The following is a 19,918-nucleotide window of genomic DNA, read 5'->3' as shown; positions in this document are numbered from 1 at the left end:
AGAAAGATAAATCACATGTATTCATTTTTATTTTAGAAACATCCAAAAATACGGTGTTTTTTTTTTTAACAAAAGCTCTTGTTCACATTACATTAAGATTCATACTAGTAACAGCACTCAAGTTTTTAAATACATGTTTAATTTTGAAAAAGGAGTTTCAAAGCAGTAAAATACTTATCTGCTGTACCTCGTTTTAGCTGCAGCACTGTTACAGATACTTGTTGCTGGTGTTTCTTTCCCTCCAGACAACTATTTCTTCAGGACTTTCAAAAAGAAACCATGCAAGCTAGAAGTTCCTTACCTAGTTTAAGCTGTTTTTGTTTTGTTTTGTTTTCTTCCTAGGAAGGTAATTAAGAACAGAGAGAAATTGTTCCAGAAACTGTGTTTTGCCAATATTTCACAGTGAAAAGAAGAAAGCTAATGAAGCAGCCATTCCTGGAGGTAGTTAGGGCAATGTTCAAATTTTGGTTTCTGTAACTTATTTATTTTGAACTTAAAAGATGTCAGGAAACATTGCCTATGATTTTTGGAGGTTTTGATCTTAAAGCTTTTCACCTTAAATAAAAAACCTGTAAGATCTTGACTTTGGACCTACACTATGGAGAAAGAAAGAAAACATGAGTTGGATACCTAGAGTGTGTGGGGAAGGGGCAGGGTGGGTTAAGTGTGGCACTAAGATATAAGCAGGGATCACTACACAATTTCTGCTAAACCAATTTGTGCTTGGCTTGGAGAGCAATGAAGTGAGATTGCATCCAGGTGATGAGTCTGATGTAAAATGAGTGTGCAGGCTCCCCAGAATCCTGCTCAGAATGAAGCTTCCTATCACTGCTCTACTCTCTGTCCTTTCAGTCAGTCTGGATTTCTTTCTTAGAAAGAATTTCTCTTCATTAAAGATCACAGTAAGCACCGCACTGTCAGCATCTGGACTGTCTTTGAGTGTCTTCTTAAAGTACATACTCATTTACAGATCACACAAGCTACATACACACCTAAGCCTCTACTCGTGGGCTTTTTCTGAGGAATTCATGAAGGCCTCTGATCGCATCTTGTGTATACATGTAGTAGCACAGACAAGTCTGGTTCGTTTTGGAAGGAGGAAAATAGGCTTAATAGATCAGTTACACAAATGCAAACCAGCTCTGGGGGGATTCAAATATTCTGCACGAACAAGAAGCCTCTGAAAGGAAGGCTGGCCTACTCTGAATTAGGACATCAAGGGAAAACTAAATAAACGTGTCTGTGCTTGACCACACTTCTCAAAGCAGAGGCTTTCCTCAATGCTGAAATTAAAACCGTCAGGAAATTATTCCATCATTATTGGCTTTTAAAGACTTGCAAACTCAACAGTATGAATTGGGGGGGAAAAAAAAGGGCATAAGCTTAGATGCTAATGTCAGCATAGAAGTTTTCCTATCCCTTTATCTTGGGACTTGTCAGTGCCAACTTTCATCTGTCCTTTCAGATGGAGATCTAGTACTGGCCCTTTCTGAAGCAGTAGCCAGGTTCATTTCCCACTTCCAGACATGTAGGATATTATCATAGAAAGAACAAGTTGCTACAATGCTTGTTGCTTTTGGACTGTCTGAAGACCTGACTGAATCATTTCTGTCTAGGCCAATTCCACTGGATCTCTTAACTCCCAAGTCAGAACTGCTGGTTGACTCAGGACTGTCCCCTCGGTCAGCACCCCCACCCAAACCTGACCCCTCCTTTAAATCAGTTTTCTTACTCAGGTCAGGATCCCCAGACAACTTAGGACCCCCCTCCACTTTCTGCTGCAAGGCAGGGCCTTCACTGTCCTCATCCAATATTACATCAAAGGTCGCTGTAGGAGACTCATAAATTATCTTCAGGTTTCGGACCTGCAAATTCAGTCTCTCATCTCCTTCCTCTGACCGTGCCACGGGCTGCTCCGAAGGCTGGCACACAGCAGCAGAGTCCTGTACTGCAGCCAAGGAATCTCTCGGACACAGCCTTGACCAGTCAGCCCCATAGGCCAGAGAATTGTGCAAGACATACGATGACAGGATGACACATTCCTCCGTGTTTTCCGCTTTAAAAAACAAATAAATAATGACATGAGCAGAAAGCAAGTTGTGACAGTTTGTTGCAGACTGCTTACCAACCATATCAGTATTGACCAAGCCATACAAGAAGAGTTGTCCTATCCCACAGTATTGGTTAATGCCTTGTTTACAAGAGTTAAGCTTTTAGGAGGAACAAAGTACCCTGGCTCTTCTGACAATTCTTCAGCCACTTCCACTAGCTTTGATTTTCCCCAGTTCAGTGAGCAGACAGAAAAGGGATTAATGTGCATGAGGTTTAAGAGCTTCATTATTCAAAATACATCAATAGGCTCAAGGCAGATCATACAGTGATCTCAAATAAGCCAGAAATACAACTGCTAAGATTGCTAGACCAGGTTCTGGTTATTAATAAATTGCAGATGTGTCCTTCCCATGAGCTTTCAGCATTTCACTGATACTAAATGCTCACCAAGTTCCTCCCTTCCCTATACAGAAGAAATGACATCCTCATTTCACAAGCAGTGGACCTGCCCAAGGTCTGGAGAAACTCAGCAACGCAACCATTTTGTGCGTACTATATTTGTAATGTAAATGCAAACAGCTTTTTAAACATGTAAATACGATCTGATCCACGTGGACAGCTTGTTCATGCTATTCTAGATTAACCAGACTGCACAGCACTTCCTTTCTGAGGCAATAACCCTTTCATACACTGTGTTCAGTTCTGGGCTCCCCAGTACAAGAGAGACATGGCAGTGCTGGAGAGCCCAGCAGAGAGCTACAAAGATGAAGAAGGGACTGGAGTCTCTCTTGTAAGTAAAAGCTGAGAGAGCTTTTCCTGTTTACCCTGGAGAAGAGTGAGAGGGGATCTTATGAATGTATACCAATATCTTAAGGAGGGGTGTCAAGGTGTGGGGACAGACTCTCTTTTCAGTGGTACCCAATGACAGAACAAGAGGCAATGAGCACAAACTGAAAGACAGGAAATTCCATCTGTATATGAGGAAAAACTTCTTAACTGCGTGGGTGACAGAGCACGGGAACAGGCTGCCAAGGAGGCTGTGCATGCTCCTTCTCTGGAGATATCTGAAACCTGCCCAGATAACATCTTGTGCAATGTGCTCCACGTGTCCCTGCTGGAACAGGGGGTTGGACTAGGTGGTCTCTGAAGGTCCCTTCCAACCTCAGCCACTCCATGACTGTGTCACCAGCAGGTTAGTAACTCCTGCTGACAGCAAAACATCACCTGATATTCAGAAGAACTTCTTCAAACCATCAAGACGAATACAAACCAGAACAGTCGTGGCAAAAGGTAATGCTTTTATACCAAGACAAACAGGCTTTCCCCCAATTAAGAGAAATTACAGGAGATTTACATATGAATAATGATGGTGCCTTGGCACAAGCTATCATGCCAGTGGTGAGGATAGGTCCGGGAAAGCTGGAAGAGTTAATATAAGCTGAAATAAATGTCTAAGACTATAAACAATATCTGAATCTTTCTAGCAAGCTCAGAGCTGGAGCTTCCCCGTTAACCTGTTGGTAGGAAATGAGAACAGCAGAGCAGTGTGAGAGTATCTCTGTTCCATTGAACACTCACCCATGCTTCCACGGCAGTCAAGGATCTTGAATCCACTCTGCATGCAGGCTGCTAACAGCACAAAATCACAGGTTGGGTGCCACTTTAGCCTCCACACTCCACCTTCAACATGCGTGTCTGCCAGCGGCTGCTTCATGTTCCTGGTGTCCCACAACAGCACGTGCTCATCATAGCTGGAGATGTATCACAACTCAATATGCTGACAAGCAGCAAAGCTGATTCAAGTGCAGCAAGCTCAGAAAAAAAAAAATGAGGAAACGCCACATAACCTTCACCACAATGAAATCCTAAAGAGACCACACCTTGAGAAGCAGTACCACGTATAAGATAACAGAGGAGGATAGCCATGCTAGTGGGCAGCTAGAGAGGATTTACCTGCCAGTAGCCAGAAGGTTCTCCCGGTGGGGACTGCACTGAATGCTGCATACACCCATTGAATGTCTGCAAAAGAGCAACATACAGCAGAGGCTGTGATATACAATTTGAGATGGGGTTCTTCCTTGAATTTCAAGGATTTGGGGATGCGTACTGCTGCATCAAGGTGTTTCAGGAAAGCAAAGTAAGGTGAACTCAAATTTCAGCCCATATTGGGTTCCAGCCACACAATCCAACTGCCTTTCTAGAGAAAAACTTCTAATCATACATTATCTTGGCATGAACAATTTCTAGTAATACTTGTACCATAAACTGCTGTTCAGAGCCCCTAAGAATTTCAGCAAAACAACTCCATTCCCAGAAGACTTTATTCCCAACATTAATATTTCCATAGCAATAATGATCATGAGTGTTTTAAGGCTACGTATAACATTTCACTGGAAAGCTGTGCATGTTGCTTTAATCATATTCTACAAGACACCTTATACCACCAGAAAAAATAGGAAAAAAAAATTACTTGAAATGAGTGGAGAATGAAACATTTTCTAAGAAGACTTCCACAATAATATACCCACGTTTAACACACAGAAAAATCCCCTCAAAGAAGTGAGCAGCTGCTTGTTTTGAAGGACACAGAGAAGAAAGTTTCAACCTGAAGCTATCCTGATGAAAAACCCGATGAAAAGAGATACATTTTCTCTCCCAGTTTCCCAAATGAGGCAGAAACAAGACTCCACTCATGGCTCATCTCTGAATGCAGCAGCTTGGGAAGGGACACAATAGCTGCGGGCTCCAGCTGCTGGCACTGCTTGCTTACCTCCTGCTGGTGAAGACTGGAGTCTCCGGACTGCATCTGGTGTCCCAGCCCTTCAGCAGGCTGTCATCTCCTCCTGCACAAAGACAAAACACAGCTATCCTGAACACCCCGCAAAAGACCACTGCGAGACACTGAAGCAGAGCTACTGCTTTTCACCCCTAGGATATCAGAGCATTTAACAGACATATCAAACCTCATTTGAGGCTCACAATACTCCCCACCATACTAGGCACGAGCAGTAACAATGCCCCAGTTTGCTCATTGAAAAAAAAGTTAGCTTCTAGAATCCAGTCCTTTTGGCTTCTATCTGTATCCTTGCATGCCCCAAGAGATCACCAACTTTTTGCCAAGAGCCAGCCACAGTACAAATTAAAATATATGGTTTCTCCTAATTAACCCCGATCACTTCCCTCTAGCAGAGACCCCCTAGCTGTTACAAGAATAGTGATGGGAAGCAGCATACCCAACCCTGGAAAGTAAAATCCCAAGGAATACACATCCACTGAACAAAGTGACCCAGCCCCAACACCCCCAAATAAATTCCCAGTACTTACAGACCTGAATACACAATATCAGTGTTCCAGTAATTAAAAGCAGCAATCCAGGCCTCAAATTTGTGAGCCTCCCACTGGTTCAGGACGTGCACAGAAGGCGCGGATTCATCGATGGAGAACAGATTCAGCTTCCCCTCTGAATCACTGCTGATCACCCTCAAAGGACATCCACTACAGTGGAACACAGAGAAAACATCAGAAATGTCTGAAACTGATGTCCTAAGTAATTAGTGGGTGCAAATCAGCTGCTGAAGTATAGATGACTAACATATATATTTGATTCAACTGAACATTAAGAGAAACTCACACGCCAGTGGAGGAATGCATGCATTTATACAATTATTTTCAGCTTCCCATCTTAAAACCATCCATACTAGTGATGCCTATTCCCTGATCTCACAGAGGGAGCCATCTGCTCACATTTATTTGACTGAAACAAAAACAGCCTTGGTCTTTCCCCTCAATGCTTAACTTGACTTCATGGGCTTGATATTAATTCCCTGACATGAACTAGTTATCTTCCAACTGGTTACCTGCAACTGCAGGTACTGATTTTGGTGTCTCAGGGCTTCTTTCCAGTTCTACATCATATGCTAGTTACCAAACCATATCAAATCTCCCAGATTTCCACACATGAGATAGAGGGTAACCTCCCAGCCCTGCACTAGTTCTACTGAGATGCAAAGGCTGCACATTCAGCTTCTAGATGAGGCTCTTTGTCTCTAAACAGAGAATAGCAACATGCTTCAAAGGGACTTTTCATCATGGCAACCACCATTTTTACCTTGAAGGGCAGAAACTAAAAGAAATTCAGAGAAGAAAGTAGAACTAGAAGCTCTGCTTATTCATTAAACAACAGAAAACATATGCACAGGAATAGCTTTAATTAGCAAAAGTGACCGAATACCTGCCCTGCAACAAGAAGCACAGCGCTGCCCAAGCCCTTCCAGTTTCCAGTCTCACACTGAAGGTATCACTCCGTTTTACACTTAACTTACAGAAAACATATACCCATATACCTGACCCTTTCCTGGGGACAGCTAATTCATGTTCTGTAATTCAATTATGCCATTCCTGGAATCAAACGTATGAGCCGCTTCCAAACCAACTTTCTTCTGTTTCTCATGAAACTGCTTAAAATTTTCTTACTATCAGTTCTTAAGCAGAACTTCACACTAAAATTCAGCTGTTTCATGAGCAGATGGAGAAATTAAGTTGGATCCAATGGATCTAGCTGCATCCTATTGCAGCCTTTCCCTTAAGCAAAGGAAGGAGAAACATCCCTGGTTCACCTGCTGCCGTTCACCATGGCACACCCTCAGGTTTGTGGCTGAATCAGGCTCTGCTCTTGCTACAGTGACCACAGCACTTGTTCCTTTGTTACCCTTGCTCTGGAAATAGTAACTTTCAGAGAAGGCTAAGAGAGACCGCTGGGATCAAGGAAGTCTTAAGCTACTACACAAATAAAGCCACCAATTTCATTCATCAAAAGCCTCAGCCAGCAAACTGTCACACACACAGCGACCTCAGCAGCAGCCTTTATCTCCCATTCTCACCACTGTTCGCGTCCTGTGGACCAGTCTAAGGACAAGGCCAGGCACTGCGCACCAAGATCAACCCTGAAGCACGGCTCCAAGATGCAGCTGCTCTTCTACTGGAAAGAAAAGAAATGAGTTAAGAAGGGGAAGGCAGCAGGTAGATAACGTGTACTGCTTACATCTGTGCCAGGTGTTTTCCAGAGACAGACAAGCACATTACAGACCCACACCAAGAAGAGATGAAAAATCCCATAGTAATGTACAATTGCTCAGTTCTAGCTGAAGGGCAAACCTCACGCATACACAGCACCCCCACCACTCTGCTTCCCATCTCCCACCGAATCCTCCTTAAAATTGTCTTCCCCTCAGAGAGCAATGAAGTACAGAACTGAAGATCTGACTGTGGAATTCCCTTATAGTCTGGTTTGGTTTTCCCTTTTTTCCTCTGGGAGGAATGGCTCTCTTGATCAGCCCCTTTTCTCACCAATTGAAAGAAACCCTTCTCCAAAACTCTTCCCTTCTTTTAACAACTTTGCAACTTATGCTGTGTTTACCAGTAACTCCATACTTATTCTCAAGTGGCAGTTCACATAGCTTGCTGCTGCTCCCCCACGTCTTTCACCTCCCACACCCTGCAGGTGCACAGGGCCCAGCCAGTCTTTCTGGTGCCATGAACGAGTTTGTGGAATTTACGAGAAACATCAGAAGACAAAACAAGTATTAAAAAAAAAAAAATACAGCTAAGTACACTGAGAAAGCCATGGAAACCATACTCCTTCCCTGCAGAGTCCCTGAGCGCTGCTAATAAAGCTAGAGTGTAAATGCAGGTTAAAACAGCTTCAACACCAGCAGGAGTTACAGCCACCCACCTCGCTGCCAGTCAGCTGGCAGAACTCCACAGCGCCCATCGAGTTTGCAATGCCAACCATGGGATGTTCTGCAACCGGAACGTGGCACCTGAAAGATCCAGCAGTTAAAAGTCTTGAATGTATATCTGTCTTGAGTTTAAGGAGAAAAGCAATAGCTTTTATTCTAGGGGGCAGAAGGAAAGAGCACTCGATTAAAAAATCTCATGAAGAAAATCTAAGGGCCCTCTAGTTCCCACAAACCTGCACCAAGGGGAAAATATTATACAATGGGGGAACCTCTGACATATTATGATATAAATCTAAGAGATGGAACCCCTCCCTGAGAGGACAGGCTGAGAGCTGGGCTGTGCAGCCTAGAGAAGAGAAGGCAGCGGAGAGAGCTGAGAGCGGCCTGTCAGTGTCTAAAGGGGCTGTAAGAAGGAAGGGGACAGACTCTTTAGCTGGGGCTGTTATCACTGTACAAGGGGAAATGGTTTCAAACTATAAGAGGGGAGATTTAGACTGGATATGAGGAAATTTTTTACACTAAGAGTGGTGAGGCACTGGCACAGGTTGCCCAGAGAGGTGGTGGTGCCCCGTCCCTGCAGACACCCAAGGTCAGGCTGGACGGGGCTCTAAGCACTGACGGAGCTGTGGGTGTCCCTGTGCACTGCAGGGAGTGGGATCAGATGACCTTTAAGTGTCCCTTCCAACTCAAATAATAAACAAATGAGGTCTGCAGTCACTGACCAGCTGCTCATAAGCACGCAGGAGAACGTAACACAGAAACGAGCGCAATTTGCTCACTGCAGCTAACTGGTGGATACTTCCCTCTGAGAAGTCAGGGTCAGTTTAGCTGTAAGCAGTCAGGCTGCGGCCCTACTAAGGACAGAAGGGACCGAGGAGCAGCAGAACCCGGCGAGGCATCCAGCTCCGTACGCCCCAGGCCCCCCCAGCCCGGCGTTACCATTTGATGTCCAGGACGGCGGCAGTGTCTATCCTCTGGATCTCAGTCAGCGGGATGCAGGGCTGCTCCTCGTTGTAGTGGTACAGGTAGAGGCGCCCCGTCCGGTCGCAGGCCTCGTGGCTTCCTCTGCAGTCAGTCTACACCAGAAATTAGGAAGAAAAGCCCACGTTTAGCGGCACTCCTGCCACCCCCCACCCAGGGGCAGCGCAGGGCGGGGGGCTCTTCCTCAGGATGAGAGTCACCGCAGCTTCGCCACAGAACCCCGCGGGGACCCGCTCCCCCCGCACGGCGCGGCCCCGAGGTGGGGGAAGAGCCCCCGGGCGGTGCCGAGGCGGCCTCACCGCGGCGGGCGGGCGGAGGTGGTAGGTGCCGCAGGCCAGGATGCTGTGCCAGCCCTCCACCGGGCACCACTCCACCGCGTCGGCGCTGAACTCCGTGTCCACCACCTGCAGCGTCCGCGTCCGGCACGGGGCCGCCATCTCAGGCCGCGCTCATACCGCGCGGGGCGGCCCCGGCTGCCCGCTGCTCCGCGCCGGGGCGGGGCGAGGCGAGGCGGCGGCCCCGACTGCTTCCTGTCAGCGGGCGGGGAGGCCGGGCCTCGGGAGCGAGCGTGGGGCGGTGGGGAGCCCCGCAGTCCCCACGCTCTGTGCCCACCGCGCAGTGGTACCCACCCGCACTCAGTCCCCGCCGTCCCCATCGCTCACCTTGCGCAGCACAGAGCCGCAGCGCTCCCGCGTTCCTCACCCAGGCCCCCGCCCTTTGCCTCGCGCTCCCCGGGCACACCGCGCTGTGGGACGCTGTCTCCGCGGGGCCGTGTGGCGGCCCGCGGCTCTCAGTGCTGAGGGGAAGCGCTCAGCGGCGCCCGTGAGGTTCCCCCGCAGGCAGCGCTGCATTTCCCGGTGCCGAATCCCACCTGCCCGCCTCATCAACCCTCCTGCAGTTCTTCACTCAGCCCTTATCGTTGTTATTATCACCCTGAATAACCTCAGAGGGTGTTGCTGCCTTCCCGATTCACTACTTTTTCACAATCATTTATTAATATTTCAGGCATACAGCTGTTGCCACTCCCCCCACACCCTCCTTTAATTCTCCTTTTCCTCCCTTTCCCAGCTGTGACCTTCCCACCATCCCACAGCAGCTTTTTGCCTTCAAGTACAACAAGGAAAGGTGGTGGCTGGGTTTGCAGTGGAAGTCCAAGCATGCTGCCTGCTTGTTGATGCCGTTACTATAACCCCAGTACACTCGGGCTGCAGGACTTCCCTACACAAAACACGCTGACTCCTCTGCAGCATTCAGCGCTTGATGCTGCACTGTAGCATCCCAAATTTGCTCAGGGGAAGTGTTGCACACACCTGGCTGTTTGGCCCCATTTGCCCCAGAACTCATTTCAGAAGCAGTTTTCACGCTGGTACCACAGAGGGGTTGCACATCCCGGCTGCTGGCTCTGCTCATTGTTCCACCAGCTCCCTCTCAGCCGTAAGTGGGACTGCCTGGGCCCGGCCCCTCGCTGCTGCTCATTTCTGAACTTTAATCTCTCCTAAAAGCACCTTAGTTTTAAACAGATTCTCTGCTGAGCTGCGTTGAAGCATTCCTGCGTGAACTCCCACAGCTCTCTCGCAGTGAGCACACGTGTAAACAATTCACTTGGTTCTGCCTGCTGGGACCTTATCTTCAGGTCAGATCTTCCCTTCACTGCCCACGGTGTCTGCTGACTTGGGCAGTCTCTCTGCTCCTGATGGGTTTTAAAATCACTTGCGCGGGTTTTATGATTTGAGCATTCCTCAAATTCCATTTTCCTTTGTATTATCCCCCCCCCCCCACACACACAATTAACATACCAAATCCTATTCTTTCCTTCTGCTTTTGGACACAGGTTCAGTTTATAAAGCACCTCTCCAGCCTGTAGGAACATCCCACAGTGCTGTTCAATCTCACCAGCCTCCTCTGGTCCCTTTCTCAAGCCTGTTGATGGCAAACAACAGATGGCAAACAATTGCTCCCAGCCCCAGCACAGCGTCCTGCAGGCACTCCACACCCCCCACAAGCACTTTGGGCCTTGAGCTGCCCCTTTTTACCTTCACCACTTTCATTTAGAAGTCATCATCACAGAGCAAAAGAGTATACCCCTATGGGTGTGTTAAAGGCTCAAACATCAGGTGAACACAGGGCCCTGCGGTACGTTATTTCTGACTTTGTGTTTCTTAAGCCAGCCATGATTTTTATCTGAACTGTGAGATAGGTCCTACCACACCACTTCGATGTGAAGGGAAATACCTGGGGGGAAAGAATATTTCATGGCGTGCTTACATGTATACACACCGTTATGCTGAGGTTATCAGCAGCTCATGGCAGGAACCTGCAGTGTTGTATTTGCCTCTCCACCGCTGTGAGAAAAGCCATTCTCCAGGCTCTCACAGGGTCCCATGGAATGCTCCCAGAACTGGCAACATGGCCAATGGCAAAGGCAAGGCAGCAGGACTACGTGGGTTTGGGCCACTGCCTTCTGCAAACACACCAACCATCAGATCCTCAAGCAACTTGGCAGGCATCGCTGCTCAGGGACATCGGGATCCTCACAGCCACTACTCTCCTCTGGCACCCAGGGTTTGGAATCAATGGCTGCACACTCAGGTTAGTAGCTGTCTTACCTCTTCGTTAGTCGATGGAGACTTGTAACAGAACTCCTAACCCAGCAGTCATCTTTCCCACCCCATTCACCCACCATCCTCCATTTTGTCCTCTTTAGCATTTCACCTTTCCTTCATCTGCTGCTCAGGAGATACCTGCCCTTTGCCTCCTCATCGGGACTTCATTCACAGTGTCTTTGTTTCTCCATTACAGATGGGCCACGACCAGTTTCCCTGCTCAGTGCTGCAGAAGCATTTAAATGCTCTAAGACTGCACTTTGCTAATCATGATTAGCGGTAGTACAGTGGAGAACTGGCATGACCAACACCGGCCCTTTAGAAAGGCAAGGAGACAATATTTCTGCCCTTTTCAGATTATTACCTTGGGTAAAAAAAAAAAATCTTTACATTCCATTTTATATTCAGAAACTTCCAGTTCATTTAAAGCAATTGTTTCCTTTAAAAAAAATAAGGAAAGTATGATTAGATCCTGCTCAACCTTTGTACCGAAGGGCATTTTAGGCTGCCTGAACAGAAAAGCTGAGGTATAACCATGAATAGAGTTGCACCTTCACAATGTGCCCACCAAGAGAGCTTCCAGCAGGAAGCTTTACAAGTTGTTATTCACTAAGACGCTTGTAGTACAAAAACCCACCCAAGCAGTAATAATCAAGAACTTCCTGAGCAGATATTAGAAACGTAATATAATATTGGAGTCCACAGCAGGCTGTTGTCTGACAGGTTGAATACAAGCAAGACCAACATTTCAATACGAAGTGGCAAAGTGAATCCTGATTGAATAATGAGTTTGACAGTTTTCATGTAAAAAAAATAATCCATTTCAATAAGCATTCACAGAAAGGCTCTGCGTTCAGAATTCAGCAACTCACATTCTTCTAGCTGCAAAGCAAGACTTAACACCTGGTACCAAATCATTTAGCTCTTCAGGAAACTCAGTGACACACCCTTAAGGCAAAAGTGAGAAAGAAAAAAACTTCCAAGTTGTACATGACAAAACACCTGAAAAGAAAAAAAAACAGGCACACACTCTGCACGCCAAATCCTCACTTATTACTAAATAAAAAAAGTAATTCTTGGTTTGACGCTGTCTTTTTAAATAAATAACTCAAATCACCAAATATTAGGTCATTTAGACATATCTGCACATCACAGCATTTGCTATGCTCCCAGGGAAGCCATGGGGGCAACCGCACCCCCACGCAGCTGACTCCCTGAGCTTCCTCACAGCTACTTCTATACGAAGGTTCCATAATAAGAAAGCCAGTTCAGCTTTCTGAAAGCACTGGTCACTTAACGTGCAGGCTCCAGCAGCACTCTGAAGGAAGCAGCACCACAGCCTGCCTGCTCACTGCGATCCCACGTGGTCCCACGCTCTGTCCCAGTTCCTAGCGACTATGCATTTCCAACACCCAAGTGCGACTGCGCTCTGAAAGCAGCTGGAAGGGAACGGGAGAAAACTAGAGAGCAGACAACGATTCATTCCAACCTTTACTGTTTGCCTTTTTTTTTTGTTTTTTTTTAAATATAACTTCCATGCAGAGTTCTCCAGAGCAAGTGCTGATGTCAGAGCCTCCTGGCCTTGGCACAGCCACAGACACTTCTAGCCACATGGGAGGAAAAGCTTTTGCTACATGACTTTTTTTTTTTTTTTTTAAACTTGGAGGCCAACAATGTGTTCTCATCTGCACATTACAGGTAATGAGTCCTATCAAGAATTTCTAACAAAAACTGTACATGAGTTTACAAACGTATTAACATATAAATAACGAGAAGCTTCCTGCCTGGAGCCTCCACAGTAGTCTTTTCGCTTGAGAATATAATACTGGAAGGGCAGACCCAATCCCTTTCCACAGCACCAGTCAGAGCCGGCTTCGTCCAGTCAGCTGTTCTGCTCAAGCATCACAGGGTTTTTCTTCTTCAGTGCCTCTGGCTTCAATAAGCAGTCTGTCATTACTGTGCAAAAGCAAGAGTCCAATGCCTTTGAGAAGGAATCCTGCTGCTGAGAGGCCTGTGCCACCCGGTCATCGCTCGGGTCCGAGCTCCTGCTGGAAGGTCCGCTTCTTCTCGCGACAGTGCTTCTTGTGCGCAGGCCAGTCCTTCTGCTGGCACTGCGACCCGCAGTACCTGGCCACCTGGCAGCGGCCACAGATGTTGAATTCACGTAACTAGGAGAAAGAAGGCAGCGTTAGTGAGCCCGCCCAGCGCCACGAGACCTCCGCCTGCCCCAGGGAGCTTTACAATCCACCTCTCGCTCCTGCCTATAGGGACGTCCCAGCTGTCAGAGTACCAAAACAACTCAAAGCAATGCAGCTGTTTGATTTTGCAATTGCTCTCGCAGGGCTCAATAGACTCAATTCTGACAGCTTCACACGTGTTCTCATAGTGCTGCTGTTGTGCAAACATCTTTGATACAGACGCGGTCAGCAGGGCTGCACACGCTGCCATTGCTGGACACGGTTATCCAGGAAGCTCTCCGGTGCAGATCCACACAGAAACAAAGCTCACCCTTTTTCAAATTAAGACAATTTTTACATTTGTTTACTTCCTCCTCAAAAAGACTAAAATGGAGCACTGAATGATTTTAGCCTAATCAGTGTTTGTCATCTCAAAAGAAAAGCCCTTATTCCTGGATAAGGACATCAGCTTGATGGAGATGCAGCCCCCATAAGTCCCATTCTATACCAGCCTTCATCTAGACTATGGTGCTTCACTTCACCTGCCTACAACAAAGAGCTACAACCAGCTTTCCTGCCAGTTCTGTGCTGAATAAACACCATGCAAGTCCACTCTCTTCACATGGAAGGTCAAGCATGTAATTTTTTTTTACTCTAATCCTGCCCAAAGCCTTAAACTGCTTTCTCCATACTAGATAAAGAAGGCTCATACAGCTCCTTCAAATTCTGGGTCACCAGAGACCTGGGATGCTTCCACCTGTGTTTTTGTGCACGCTGCAGCAATTACACTCCTCCCAGCAAACCGCTAGGTCATTTCTCATTCCAATTCAACATAATGTTCTCTCAAACTGACAATTAAAATCTACATCCTTCCTCTATGAAGCCTTGATAAACACTTCTAAAGAGCCTGAATCACATCAGAAAAAAGTCCATGCTGAAGAAAACCTGAGTTAAAAGAGAATTTCTGCCCTTAGCAATAGAATGGAGCCTGCAAAACTTGCTAGTTTTAGGAACAGCCCCCTCCCTCCCCCCCAGATGCAGCCCGAGTCATCATATGTTTACTTGCAGCTCTATCAAACACACCTGCTTTTCAATCATTGTGCATGGGGGGTAGTGACATTCATAGTATGTGCATGAGTTCTCTTCCTCCTCCACAACATCCCCGTTAGCGTTGTAGTATCGTGTTACATTCAGTACAGGAAACTGCTCTTCTATAGGGTCTGTAGGGAGCTGTTGGATTGCCAGCCAATACAGACTTTGTTCCCTTTAAAAAAGCAAGTATGTATTCAGTCCATAAATGCAAAACAAACATACAGAGAAATTAATTCCAAATTCATTAAAAAAGCAGGTAAGGTTACCATTGCACTGAGCCTACTATACCCCAGACTATATAGATTTCTCACATATAACATCCTTTTCGGGTTACTCTGTTTTAAATGCAAAAGAATTAAGCCTACAGGTCCCTCTTCAAAAATGAACATTCCTGGGGCCCCTCATCACAGGCGAAACAAGCCCAACCTGACGTAAGGATCTGATGCACTTTGAGTAACACCAGCACAACGTGGTCTGCAGGAAGTCTCCACAACCTGCAGTGAACACCGATGGAAGCTGTTCCCAGGAACTTGTTTTTAACCTAAATACGCTATTTCAGATGTAAGCATTTTGCAGCTGCTGGCTTTTGAAGACTGCGTTAGAACTTTGGTGCCTGAGGATGAGAGCTACAAGCCAGCAAGAACTGCAGACTGAGCTCAGTGTGCCCAAACGCCTCCACTCAAGCAGAAGGCAATGCAGGTTTACTGCGCTGACATCTGGCAGAGCAGGACCTCTACATACTGCCACGGGGTGAGATCGCCCTCCGCAGCATGGCCAGCACTAACTCTGGTCTATCTCAGATGAGAAATCTGAAGCGGTGATGCATAAGCAGCCCAAGGTCAAATAAACAGGCTCAACCAAGATGGACACCACTAAACAAAAGAGGTGAAGCAATTTAAGGTGTTTACAAGTATTTTTCGATGGCACCTCCCTGCCAAATACCGACGCACCTTTGTTTACTGGAGAGATCTTCAGCTTTGGGTTTCCACCCCCAAGGGACGAGGCGCAGGTTGTCAAGGCGGTTGTCCACCGTCACCGAATTCAGATGCACCACCTGAAATCCCGGAGCGATCCCTCCGCGGTGCCTCTCCCTGCAGGAAACAAAACCAGCCTGAAGCTCAGCGACGAGCAGGGCTCCACAGCCCCAAGGACTGCACTGATTCCAGTAGACCTTCTAGCCTGCTGCCATTGAAACGGTGATGATCAAACTCAGGCTGCCAACAGGCTGCAGTGAGTATTTCAGCTATATCAGCTCCCAGAAGACAGAGATTTGTTTCAGGAGCTCATTCCCATTACAAATTAGTTGACTCAGAAGATAACCATGGTATATTTTAATTGTAAGAATATTGCAGAGAAACTTCCAGAAACCACCATTCCAGTTTCAGCAACAGCACCCGTGTAATTATTTATATTTATATTATAGCTTGAAAGGAGCAAATAATGTTTTATTATTTTAATAGTTTCTATCAAACACATTTATGTTCAACTTTGGCACTGGTGCGAGTCAGTTTTTCATTTACTAAGGATGTCTCTTAAGCAACAGGACAGGGGTTTCACCAGCAAATAGGCAAATATTTTTGACTAATTGTGAATAATATGCAGACAGCCTGCAACGTCTCCACAATTGACTAAGAGACATCTACTGAAACTTGCTCTAAACCAAAGCAGGACAGCTACATGTTAACCCATGTCAGCCTTGATTTAGAGAAAAAAAGAAAACCAAACCCAAAAGCAAGCTATGGAAAGGAGTCTGCTGAAAGGCCCGAACAGAGGGAAAGCTGCTTTGGAGTTGTTGACTGCTATGGGAGAGTCTGACAAATGAAATGGGGAGCCCTGAAGGCTAGAAGTGAGAACCATGGAGGTACGTGGACCCAGACAGATGAAGGCAGCCATTGATCAGATACCAAGAGGGAAGGAATTAAGGTTAATTAGACCAAGACCAGAACAAAGTGCCAACAAGGGGGATGGGATTGATACGGATGTAGGACCTGGGAGGAGGAGACAGAAGCACAGAGTAAGAGCAAACTGGGGAGGAAGGAAGGAGGGAGACAGACCAAGTTAAGAAACTTTTTTGAAATATGTAATGAGTTTAAAGGCTGAAGTTAGGGAACAAGAGGATTTGAAGAAATTGTTTGGGGCACCAATAAGCTGTGTCCTACCCCGCTTCTACAAAGCCTCCACTGCACCCATGCCCCCCATAAGCTCCGCTGCAGCTGTACCTTCTGCATCCCATAATGCCCAGGGGCACATCCTGGTGCAGGACACCAGGGAGCCACTTGAGCCAAAGGCTGCAGGAAGCTCCTCCTGAAGGAGCACTGCAGAAGTGCAGTGATGTTTCAGGCTGCAGCTCCCATGTGGCCGCAGGTTGCTGCACACAATGGCAGGAGGGCTTTGGGGGGGGGAAAGGTTCCCATCACCACCACAGCTTTGGTAGCAACAAGCTTCCAGATTTGAGGGCCTCACTACATGAATGATGATTCCTGCTTAACTCAAATGAAAAAACATCTATCAGCCTTACTGCAGAAGCATCCAACACTGTATCCTAAACCAGAAGCACAGCACCACATTTGTTCGTTCAGAGTCAGATTTTGGGGAAGAAGGGGACACACAGGAAGCACAGGTGGAACACGTGCACTCCTCTGCATGCAGTAACACAAGCTCTCTGCTTTTCCTCCACGCAGGAAGCACGGCTGTGATGGGTGCTGGCACCCATTCCCTGGGAGGGCCCATGCAGCACTCACCACTGCCCCAGCTCATGGGGGGAAGGAGCTTCAGCTCAGCACTGCAGGTTTACTTTCAGAACAGCCGCAGCACAAGGAGAGCGGAACAGCAAGCACCTGCAGCCCAGAGGCTTCCCAGACATACAAGGAGACTCAGGCAGCAAGGTGCACCGAGCTGCCTCGTGGTAGCATGTAATTAAAGACCACAGCAAAACGCACACGCTCAGAGGGATCAAACTGACTTTACAGAACAGCTGAAACGCTCAGAGCTTCCCAGTCAAAGAACCCGACTGCATCTCCAGAACTGCAGATCTGCTTGCACGGCAGCTCACGGCCTGCCTCCAAAAATCCCCATCATGCAGAACCACGGGGATTGGACACCGCCGCACGGTGAAGTCGCACAATCTGAGTTACCCAACTGAATACGTTAGAATTATTTCCTAACAGAAGTCAGTCTAACGAGAGAGGCAAGGATTGAGCTGTGCACCAAGCCGCCAGCCGGGCCGTCCCCGTGCACGCTGGAGCAATGCAGGCACTGCAGGTCCCACCACGAGGTGCACAGGGAGCAGGGCTGACAGCCCGACTCGCACTGCACCGCGCAGAGAACTTCTGACTCATTCCCAAAGTTGTGTACCGTGAGATTAAACAATAACAGAGACAGGTTAAAATCCATATTTAATGAGCAGATTGAAAATAATAGTGATAGTGCCTGGCGTTTTTCCTGTCTCCCTCCTCTCATCCAGGGACTGAGCTGGGGGAGAACAAGTAACCCCATGCAATGAAGAAAGCACAGTGAGATCTTGGGCACTGTGACTTCTCGTTGCAGTTCATGGGACTGAACAGAAAGCATGCTTAATTTCTCAAAAAAGGCTTTTAAAAATAAATAACGGTTCTCTTCAACATGTCCCATCTTTCCTACAAACCCATGAAAAACACATTTACAAAGAGTCTCTGACAATCAGTTGCTGGCAACCGTGCACACTGGGCTCTGAGTCCTAATGGCAGCTACAAAAAACCTCAGGCAATGCTCCCTGCCATGTGGGGAGCAGATGCAGCAGCATAGGAAACAGCAGCAGCACCCTTCAGGCAGCGCTCCAGAAAGCCAAGCAAAATCCCTGAAGTTCCAGGCTATCAGATGTTCTATCCATGCTCTGCCACTTCTCACTTACCTGCTCATCACAGGACAGGAGAAGCCCCAAAAGCGAGTCTTCAGCTATCAATTTAATTGAGCGAGTCACCCACCTGCCCCCAAGCGAAGTTTCGGTCGCATTTCTCAGATTTAAGCTACGTAACACCCACCTGTAACTACTTTCCCTGGAAATAATGTTATTGGAGCCTCAGCTATTTCAAGGCACAGTGCAAAACTGACCCAGGCCAGGACCTAGCAGCGCTGCTGTGGCTCTGGCTTAGAGTCCCTGAGCACCCCAGATGCCACGGGCAGGAATGGCAGCAGCCACATGCCCCAGGCCCCGTGTGATACCCACCAGAGCAGCTCGTGCAGCAGGCGGCCGGATCCCCTTCCACGGTTTTTGTCAAATGCGTAAGCAAATATTTTAGCACCATTTCCATCAGCATCTACCTCCATGCGAGCCTAGAGAGAAAAGGAAGATTGTGAGAACAACCGGCGCTGAGCAGCTGAGTTTGAGCTCCGCTGGGACAGCAGTAGGAACGGGCAGCACTTCCCACGTGTCTGCGGGTCGCTGAATTGCTGTGGAATTACGGTTTCAGATCTCCAGCAAGATTGAACCTCTACTGCTGCAGCTTCACGGGATGGTTGGGTTGGGAGGGACCCCAAGCCCCCAGCTCACCCCTGCCGTGGACTGGCTGCCCCCCAGCTCAGGCTGCTCCGGGCCCATCCACGGCCTCGGGCACCTCCAGGGATGGGCACCCACAGCTCTGGGCAGCAGTGCCGGGGCCTCACCGCCCTCCGAGAAAACGATTTCCCCCCTCACACCTAACCCAGATCTCCTCTCCGCCTGTCCCCAGAGCGGAGGTGCCGAGCTCCCAGCGCCCTCCCCATGCCCCGCTCCCGCAGCTCCCACCTCCCCGCGCTGGGCACACGCGGGGCCTCGCTAGGGCCGCGCAGAGGGAACGGGGCCGCGCGGGAGCTCCGCGAGCAGCTCAGCCCGGGGAGCCCTCGGCGTTCCCAGCCCCGGGGCTGCGGGCGGTAACAGCAAACCTCGGGGTGTGACTTCGCTCCGGGCCCGTTTCCGCACCCACGTGCGGAGGGAGCAGCTCTCAACTTTCCCCACTCCGACAGGGGGAGCGCGACTCCCGGCTGGCGGCGAGCGGGGGCAGCGGGCCGGCAGCTCGGGGCTCGCTGCAGGCGACGGGGACGAGCCCCGGAGCGCCGCGGGCGGGGCACGGTGCGGGGCGCGGGCCCGGGGGGAGCGGTTCCCGAGGGGGGTCGGTCCCGCGGGGCCGCGCGGCGCTCACCTCGAAGGAGAAGCTCTCCACCAGCGGGATGTCCTGCTCGTCGATCAGCGTGTACTTGGTCTGCAACACAGCACCGCGCTCAGCCGCCGCTCCGCGCCCGCCGTCCCGCGCTCCGCCCG

The 19,918-nt window shown here is 48.4% G+C and overlaps 2 protein-coding genes across 3 annotated transcripts; both read right to left on the bottom strand.

Moving 5' to 3' along the window:
* Positions 445-9,573, bottom strand: DPH7 (diphthamide biosynthesis 7). 2 transcript variants are annotated; one of them, XM_021413649.1, is made up of 9 exons: positions 9,434-9,573; positions 8,730-8,866; positions 7,784-7,871; positions 6,933-7,027; positions 5,381-5,547; positions 4,823-4,895; positions 4,006-4,071; positions 3,631-3,803; positions 445-2,056 (listed from the first exon to the last, which is right to left on the bottom strand). In XM_021413649.1, exons 3-9 carry the CDS (start codon positions 7,841-7,843, stop codon positions 1,437-1,439), a joined length of 1,254 nt encoding a protein of 417 aa, XP_021269324.1. In that variant the 5' UTR covers positions 7,844-7,871; positions 8,730-8,866; positions 9,434-9,573; the 3' UTR covers positions 445-1,436. The 2 variants fall into 2 exon arrangements, with proteins under 2 accessions (XP_021269324.1, XP_021269323.1); XM_021413648.1 differs by lacking the exon at positions 9,434-9,573 and adding an exon at positions 9,071-9,291.
* On the bottom strand, positions 12,046-19,859 carry ZMYND19 (zinc finger MYND-type containing 19; the record flags this gene model as incomplete). The annotated part of the gene is given in 5 exon segments (XM_021413702.1): positions 12,046-13,542; positions 14,635-14,815; positions 15,594-15,734; positions 18,848-18,954; positions 19,800-19,859. Coding segments are annotated over 5 exon segments (633 nt in total), but the record flags the coding sequence as incomplete, so codon positions are not given.

The sequence above is a fragment of the Numida meleagris genome, chromosome 16, assembly GCF_002078875.1.
Source record: "Numida meleagris isolate 19003 breed g44 Domestic line chromosome 16, NumMel1.0, whole genome shotgun sequence".
Taxonomy (NCBI): domain Eukaryota; kingdom Metazoa; phylum Chordata; class Aves; order Galliformes; family Numididae; genus Numida; species Numida meleagris.
The sequence above is the reverse complement of the archived record's forward strand: the minus strand, read 5'-3'. Positions and strand labels throughout refer to the sequence as shown.

Bases quoted from the DNA above. Each gene is read 5' to 3' on its own strand.
- DPH7 (XM_021413648.1), bottom strand. From the start codon at position 9,208: ATGGCGGCCCCGTGCCGGACGCGGACGCTGCAGGTGGTGGACACGGAG. The intron at 8,867-9,070 runs GTGAGGCCGCCT...TTTCTGGTGTAG, and splicing joins ACCTCCGCCCGCCCGCCGCG to ACTGACTGCAGAGGAAGCCA. The intron at 5,548-6,932 runs GTGAGAATGGGA...GTTCCACTGTAG, and splicing joins TCCACAGGACGCGAACAGTG to TGGATGTCCTTTGAGGGTGA.